Source organism: Panthera uncia (genome assembly GCF_023721935.1).
Source record: "Panthera uncia isolate 11264 chromosome C1 unlocalized genomic scaffold, Puncia_PCG_1.0 HiC_scaffold_3, whole genome shotgun sequence".
Taxonomy (NCBI): Eukaryota; Metazoa; Chordata; class Mammalia; order Carnivora; family Felidae; genus Panthera; species Panthera uncia.
The window spans coordinates 60,541,517-60,550,134 of record NW_026057584.1 but is presented as its reverse complement, the minus strand read 5'-3'; the positions used below and the strand labels follow the sequence as shown (position 1 = coordinate 60,550,134).

The following is an 8,618-nucleotide window of genomic DNA, read 5'->3' as shown; positions in this document are numbered from 1 at the left end:
CCTTCTCTCTCATGAATAAACATTAAGTTTTTTTAAAGTGCATACTCTAGGGGCGCCTGGGTGGCTCAGTCGGTTGAGCATCCGACTTCGGCTCAGGTCATGATTTCACGGTCCGTGAGTTCGAGCCCCTCGTTGGGCTCTGTGCTGACAGCTCAGAGCCTGGAGCCTGTTTCAGATTCTGTGTCTCCCTCTCTCTGACCCTCCCCCGTTCATGCTCTGTCTCTGTCTCAAAAATAAATAAACGTTAAAAAAAATTGTTTTTTTAAATAAAGTGCATACTCTAGAATACACATACAAAATATCCACTATTTGTAATATCCCCAAGTTAGAAACCACCCAGATGTCCAAACTAAAATGGGAAAATTATAATATATTCATATAATGGAATAAGCAAAGCATAGCTACATACAATTACATGGATGAATCTTATAAACATTTTTAGCAAAAGAAGTCTCAAAGTCTATAATTTGACTCATAAATTTCAAAAATGAACTAAATATTGTATTTAGGGATGTATATATGGGTGTAAAACTATAAAGAAATGAAGAGTAGGACTGGTGTTAAAGAACAGAGAAGGAGTGTGAAGGGGAGAATCATGTGGGAACTTCAGAGGTGTTAGAAATACTCTATTTCTTGACAGGGTAGTTACACTGGTGTTCACTTTATGATTTTAAAAGATGTGTGTATATACATACATACACATATGTCTCATGTACTTTCTGTATATTCCACAATAAGAAAATATACAAATGGCCAGTAAATATGAAAAGACATTCAACCTCATTAGTAATTAGGAAAACAAAAATTAAAACCACAGTGATCACCCATCATGATTTACCTAAAAGGTAAGACTGATAATACCCATTTTTTCTGAGGTTACAAAGAAATAGGCATTCTTATATGCTGTCAGTAGGAAAGTAAATCAATAAAGCCTTTTTGAAAAACAATGTGGCAATACAGACATCAATGTAAAACCCATATTATCTTGTGAATTATCAGTCCGAATTTCAAATACACTAATGAAATATTAGCACATGTACTCAAAATATATGTACAAAGATGTGTACCATTCACTGCAGCACTTCTTGCAATAGTAAAAAAAAAAAAAAAAAAAAAAAGAATGTCAGTAAGGGAGTATTTACTAAAAGTGTCTATAACCATACTATGGAATACTACGCAGCTATTAAAAATTATGATAAATCTCTATGAATTGGCATGGAAAGATCTCAAAGATATTAAGTGAACGACAGTCACAGAACAATACATACATAGCACAATCCTGTTTTTAAAATATAAATATGTACATATATCTTTATATAGATGTATGAAAAACAGACTACAAATTTAGACTCTAACCTATTAGCAGTGATTACCTCTCAGGAAGCAAGTGGTAAAGGGAGAAGCGGGGTAAAGAGGGCACTTTCACATCTTACTCTATATAGTTGACCTACAAACAACTTGGGTTTGAACTGTGTGGTCTACTTATATTTCGTCAATGCAGTACTGTGTTATGATTTTCTTAACATTTTCTTTGCTCTAGCTTATTTTATTACAAGAATACAGTATTTAATACATATAAAATATGTGCTAATTGATCATGTTATCAGTAAGGCTTCTTTCTGGTCAATAGTAAGCTATTAGTAGTTAAGTTTTCAGGAGCCAAAAGTTATACACCCATTTCCCACTGCACAGGGGGCCGGTACCACTAGCCCCCAAGTTGTTCAAAGGTCAATTATATGCACAGATATTCTATGAATCTTTTGTAAGAACACATCCATGGGCTACTCGCGTATTTTTAACAGGTGGCAATAGTGAACAACTGTATTGTTATTTATTCCATTCCAATGAGAACTGAATACATTTGGAAATAACTTGCTTTCAAAGCTAAGTCTTTTGTTGCTGGAGGGCCTGAGAGTGCCTATTGTTGTGTTACAGACCTGTCAGCCATCAAGTAATGACTGTTGTGTAGGATACTAAGTGACTTGGTCTATCTCCAAGTTTGTCCCTTGAAAATATTTGCATACATTCTCCTATCCCGGCTTATCGGCAACAGCAATAATGTTTTCCCAAAGCACTTTGCTAAAGTAAATTCTGACGTACACATCAAATCACAAGCATAGCAAAGTGTAGACGTGGCTGTCAAGATGCATGTTTAGATCTAAATTAGTAATCACATCCTAGGTGAGTGACTTTTGAAATAAGTAGTTTGTATTTGGATTCATAAGGAAGAACCTAGACCCCACTAAAAATCCCAAGATACAGCTTCTCTTTATCGTCCTCCCTCCCCTCACTCCCAGAGCCCTTTCCAAATCAAATACTTTCTTATAGAAGTGGGAGAGAGGGATTCCTGATCATGAGTTCTTTGGAACTGGTAGTGAATCAAAATAAAAAGCACTATCAGAGTATTTATGAAGGAAAATCCAACTACATGCATACATTTTGGTGTGCATTTTATTTTTGATTGGAAACATGTCCATATGAAGGAAAATTGCCAAAGTATCTTTTAATCTTAAAAGCTAGGCCCTTGCCTTGCTGTGTCAGAGGAAAGCAAAACTAAGCCAGTAATGCTGGAGACATCCCTATTTCCGTATGCCCACTGACAGGAGAGGAGCTGTCTAGGAAATGCCTTTTGATTGATGAACAGAGGAGAATCTATACACATATTAAATACAAATGGAAACACATCAGCACACACGAGTCATCAGCCTGGTCCTCTGGCATCTACTAGCATGCATCTTCCAAGGATCTCTTATTCAATGGTGTAAGCACTTGGCCTCATTATGCCTCCTTATCAGCAAATACCTTTTTATTCCAGAATGGAAAACGAGCTGGGAATTAAATACATCCAATATTGATGCTTTATTTCTATAAGTCACCAATAAGAGAATGAATTTAATTTTAATACATTTATTTGTGTGTGACTCTTAATAAAACACTTTCAAAACATTCTGTACATTTCAAGCCACTTAGAACCGCATTACATTCTATAAACGTGATTTGTTGGGATGAGGTGCCAAGATGTCTCTGTACAAAGATGTACAATATGTACAGTCACTATAAGTGCAAGCTGTGCAAAGCAGTCTAGAACACTAATTCATGCCAAGGCTTAGAAAACATTTCAACACTTAAGACTAAAGCTTGAAACTGCGTTGTCGCTTTTTCCTGGGCAAATGATTACTTTATAAACAAATATATGTATATGTCATATAGAAAGAATAGTTTGACTCCTCAGCTCAGTCAGCACCATGCAGCTGACTGGATACATTACAGGGCTGCTCTTCGAGGCCCCTCTCTCCAGGGCAACCGTTTTGCCACACTCAGTGGTTGTCTCATCACTGAGCGGCCGCCGCCACTGCCTTTGACTGAACCGCAGCAACACTAGGAGCTTTAAATTTGGGGAGATAAAGGCCAAACTTGTTTTCAATGCCAGCAAAAGTGGCTGTGGCCAGTCTGTATCCACCGATGTGATCAGGATTGGCAGGAGGAAGGTCTGCGATGCGTGACTTAGGTGTCGGTTCTGAGCCAGAGGGCTTGCTGTTGATAGGAAAAGCTAATGGTTAGTGTGCTCAAGACTGATGAGGATGGCACATGAGGATGGGAGAACACTTTCAGCCTCACCCATGTGCCACAAAGAGGAGTGCTCGTCCAAATAGTTCCTGGTCATCTATGCTACGTTTGTTACGATTTATAGCTGCTTGGAAAGCAACACATTCACATTTTTTTTTTGGTGGTCTCAATTTATAAATAGGTCCACAGAAAAAAGATCAGAGGCAAATACACTTAAATATTAACACTCTCTGGGAAACAGGACCATGAGTGACTTTCTCTTTTACACTTTTCCATTTTCCAAATTTTCTGTACTAAGCATAAATTAGTCATAAAAAGTTTGTATTTTTCTTTTATTCTGACATAGTTTAAAAAGCTAACTTTTGGGGCGCCTGGGTGGCTCAATTGGTTGAGCGTTCGACTTCGGCTCAGGTCATGATCTCACAGTGAGTTCAAGCCCCACGTCGGGCTCCGTGCTGTCAGCTAGGAGCCTGGAGCCTGCTTCAGATTCTGTGTCTCCCTCTCTCTCTATGCCCCTCCCCTGCCCACACTCTGTTTCTCTGTGTCTCTCAAAAAAATAATAATAAAAAAAAAAATTTAAAAAGCTAACTTTTTAAATAGTAAACTCATGAAGTATTACTAAATTTAAAGAGAAATAGAATTCTTACTTTTACACAATCTGAAAGCATAGAAGAGCCTGGAATTGTGAGACTACTATTCTTACTTCCTTTGTTTAAGTCCCTCTACTTCTTGGTTCAACAGCTAATTTCCTATTTGGCCTTTGAGCAAGAAAGGGGGTCAAAGGTTTATGAGGTTAAGACCCAGATATGGGATTTGATCATCTGCTAAAAAGCTGATAAGTACTTGCTCGGGTACAACCTTCCCCCCTCAGCAGATTCAACAAGTAGTTCCTTTTCTTCTCAGAACAGACTTCAAGTGGCCCAATTTCTGACCTAGATCTCACCAGTGATTATGTCCATGGGCATAACCTCTCTTTTTTTCCTGTTTGTTAGCTCTAAGAACACCTATACCTATCTAGTCATAAATTATGGTGAATAATGAAGTCTTGGAGGTATGAAAGGGCTTGATGGAGCCTTTGAAACAAAGTTCATTAAAGTGTTACTAACACAAATTTACATTACTTCTGGTTAAAAGACCATATAATAAATTCAAATAATAAGGACCTAGATCCATGAAGTTCAGTATTTGCTTATACTAAAAAAGATAATTTATTCACATTACATTTTAATTTGCTGCTTGCCTTCACTTTCCCCAAGTAACTGCTTAATACTGTGTATGATGTCCCCCTACCAAGGTCTCACTCCCCTGATACTGAAGCTTCTCAAGCCCACTGTTTGTTTTATTTATTTATTTTTTTACATAGGCTTCGTGCCCAGTGTGCAGTCCCACGCAGGGGTTGAACTCACAACCCTGAGATCAAGACCTGAGCTGAGATCAAGAGTTGGATGCTTAGCCAACTGAGCCACCCAGGCACCCCAAGCCCACTGTTTGTTTTAAATGCACTGGTCCTGTAGGATTCTCTGTCCTCCTAGTTTCTAATAGTTTCAAAAATGCCTTTGTAGGCCAAAGGCCTACTTTGATTTTGGTGCTTTCTTTTACAAGGAGTTGAATAGCTGCACTTACAGGCCTCCAAAATCAATGTAAAACCACCGCTGGAGAAGTTCATAGGTGACCAAGGTAACACCAAACTGGGGAGAAGATCGAAACACTCGAGCTGAAAAAGATGGGAGTGGGGATACTTAACATGGCTGTGGCAAAGCCGACCAGTGAGTAATGGGAGCAGGTCCCTAACACCAGACAGCCATTCTGTACGGCCCTAGTCCCTACCTGCAGTCCCCTTCCAAAATGCTGAGGGCCCCTCTTCCCGGAGTATCTTCCTGAAACAGTCAATGACACCACTGTATGTTGTCTGGCCAGCACGGGCGGCCACTTGCAATCTTGTCTTGATGACATCAGCGGGGGTCACCAGAGAAGCAGCAGGCACACCTTTTAGGAGAAAGGCACATGTTAAGTCATCCAAAGTACCTTATAAAGAACAGACATACTGTTAACATCTAACAATACAATTAGCAACTTTAACTGCTCTAACTCAAAGTTTCTTAAATAGATGCCTGGGCACTCATGGAAAAAAGGACACATAAGCCTACTAGCTGCTTCAGTGTGGAACAGAATTCTTTTTTCTTTATGAATTAGGAAAATCACTCTACACTGCATGATCCCAAAGAACTGTGACAGGAAAAAATGCAGCAATATTACCAGGATGATTCCCAAGTATTCCTCTTTAGGTTTCAATTATTTTACCTCCTTTTTTTGGTAAATAAGACACAAGCATTTATGTATATAGTAAGAAATGAGGACACTGTCCCATTTAATGAGATGTTAAATGTACCTGACAACAAACCAGTGGTTTTTGCTGATTCTTGTCATCTTACTGTGCAAGGTGACTGTCAGTACTCATATCCACTCACCTGTCTGAGGGGCTAACTCAAGAGTTGACTGGGACTCCTTTCAGACATGCTTACATGACAGAAGTCATTACAATTGGAGCAGAGGCAGCCAGGCAACCAGTTAAGGAACAATATGAGAACCGATCATCAAAAGGCCTTATTATCTATCCCCCGTGCGTGAGCTCCCTGGGGTCATGCTGAGATTGATCAGCAGCGGGACACCCAAAATGGATTTCACAACCACGTCTTTCACATAAAACAAAGCAGGGAATAAAGGAGGAAGATAACCTTCCTCAGGGGGAAGATATTCAAATGGCCTGAATATCACTGAATCATCACCAGGCAGGTGGAGCTAGTGGACTTTGTGGGAGTCTGTTACAGGATGATGCGAATACCCCCCCTTCCACATGGTCCTGCACCGTATTCAGATGAAACAAGGAAAAGTGCCTGTCTTTGGAATGTTCTGAATTCTAAATGTTCTCAGGCCCTGCCAGCAAGGCTTTACTGGAAAAAAAATGAGGAAAAATCATCTTCCATTATGAAAACTTGACATCGAGTATCTGTGGGCAAAAAGTTGGTGCTGACAGTTCCATGGAAATGTTTCCTTGGTTCCATCAACTGTTGGCAAAATGCCTGTCCACGATTAGACTGTTCTTTGGCTGGTTTCTTGCTGCTGACTGGAAAGCACAGGCCAAAGTCTGGAGGGAAAATTTCCTGGCCCCATTTAAAACTGGGAGCCTTTGGTGAGTACCCAAAAGAGGCTGGATGAGCACTCAGTGCCAAGACAGAGCAGATAGTTTTTCTGGCTTTCAAATGTGCAGTTGACTGAAATAGCAAAGGCCAGAGGACACGGGATTTGGTAGACCCCAAGTAAGGACTCAGAGCTCCCTGGAGAGTTTTTTAACCATCACAAGTCATTCCCTGTCATCGTGGGCGAGGACAAGAACATGGTCCATCCCAACACCCTTAGAACCCCACCATACGCACCCCACACTTCAGGAAGTGCTCAGGCTGTTCTGCTGTAGAGCCAAGGCACCAGAGGAGAACGAACCCAGTGAGAGCTATACAGCACCATGAGTCCAGGCAGTTAGACCTACAACAGCATCTGGGGACTCCGTTTGGGTTTGTGTACACCCTTCATGTTTCTATCTCTGACCAGCAGTAATGGAGAGCAAACACATGCCTTTTCCTTCCTCTGTCATTTCTGAGTGCCGGTGCAGCCAAGGACACGTGGTCCTCCCCTACTATCCCCAGTCAGCTCCTTCAAGAGGAAGGCTAGGCCTGTGCGATCAAAAGAAAACATCTTAGTACCTTCCTGCATGTGTTAGGCTCCTCTTTCAGATGGAATTTCTTTTGTGTCTAATTTGGGATCTTACACCAGATGAAGATTTTCATTTATCCCACTGACATTTTTTGAGCTCCTATTATTACCATGCTGGCCACGAAGGGATAGTAAGGATAAAGAGAATAAAACTCCTCCCTGCAAAAAGCTCCCAGCCTAGTACAGAAGATAAAACTTACGCAAACAAGTATTATTAAAGAAAGTGTTAAAGGACAGAGAAGAGATGCCCATTTGAGTATGGGGTAGTTTGCTGGGGAAGTACTGCTTACTTTGATCTAATTAGAATGACGGTAGAAGGAACATCGACAGTATCGTGAGGAAAGCTCAAGTTCTAAGGCAAATCATGGGGACTCCAACATGCAGAAATAGCAAGTGAGGCAGGCTAGACCTGGGCATCACATAAGATACAATGAAGCAACTGATTTGATGAAGAATTTTTCCACCTTAATGCTTAGCTTGGCTACACCCAAGGTTTCAGGGGCATGGGAGGCGCACATTAATGATGAAAGCCCAATTTAGATGGGCAGATCTAATTTGGCTCTGAGTTGCTAAGCTGCATTATGCTGTTTATCCACAGTATGCAAATGTAATTAACTCTCATCAGAATTAGAGCACATCCCACAAAGGAAAAAAAGTGATCATATTTAAACTAAGTCAGATACAAACAATAACCCTTCCAGAAATAAAAGCAGACGGTACACAGAGATTCTGTACTTCTTAAAGAGAATGGGGGAAGGGTTCTTTGGTTTAAAAAAGAAAATTCTAGTTACCTGCCATGGCTCCAGCTGCAAGGAGATTTATACCTCCCACGTGTCCATTTTCATCAGCCAGAAGTAGTTTACAATGAGCATAAACAGGAAAATAAATTGCAGAGAAGGGAATGTCTCGGAGGAAACACGCTTTGGCACCCTGTCACAAGTGAGGAAATAGTGCAAAACAGTTATGTAGACAGGGCCATGAATGCCCATAAGGGATCCAGGGTGACAAGTATTAGGTATTCCCTCAAACAGCATGGGGACTGATGTGGAATAGAAATGGGGGGCGGGGGGGGGGGCGAGAGGAGCATAGACAAATATACATGGCTCAAAGTTTGAGAAAGGCTTGTGGACTCGAGTCCTAGAGTTCATTAAGTGGGTAAGGATGTTATCCTGATAACTAAGAATTTTCTGGCATTTCCAATACAGATTCAGATTTTTTAATGTTTATTTATTTTTGAGAGAGAGAGAGAGAGAGAGAGAGAGAGAGAGAGAGAGAGAGAGAGA

General features: G+C 40.4%; 1 protein-coding gene across 2 annotated transcripts in view; it reads right to left on the bottom strand.

Moving 5' to 3' along the window:
• Positions 1–2,433: 2,433 nt before the first annotated feature.
• Positions 2,434–8,618, bottom strand: part of SLC25A12 (solute carrier family 25 member 12) — a 126,845-nt gene continuing 120,660 nt past the window's right edge. For both annotated transcript variants that reach the window (XM_049615522.1, XM_049615521.1), the window contains 4 exons: positions 8,127–8,265; positions 5,395–5,553; positions 5,191–5,281; positions 2,434–3,534 (listed from right to left, as the gene is read on the bottom strand). In XM_049615522.1, coding sequence (XP_049471479.1) covers positions 3,333–3,534; positions 5,191–5,281; positions 5,395–5,553; positions 8,127–8,265 — 591 coding nt within the window. In that variant the 3' untranslated portion in view covers positions 2,434–3,332. The remainder of the gene's footprint in view (positions 3,535–5,190; positions 5,282–5,394; positions 5,554–8,126; positions 8,266–8,618) is intronic.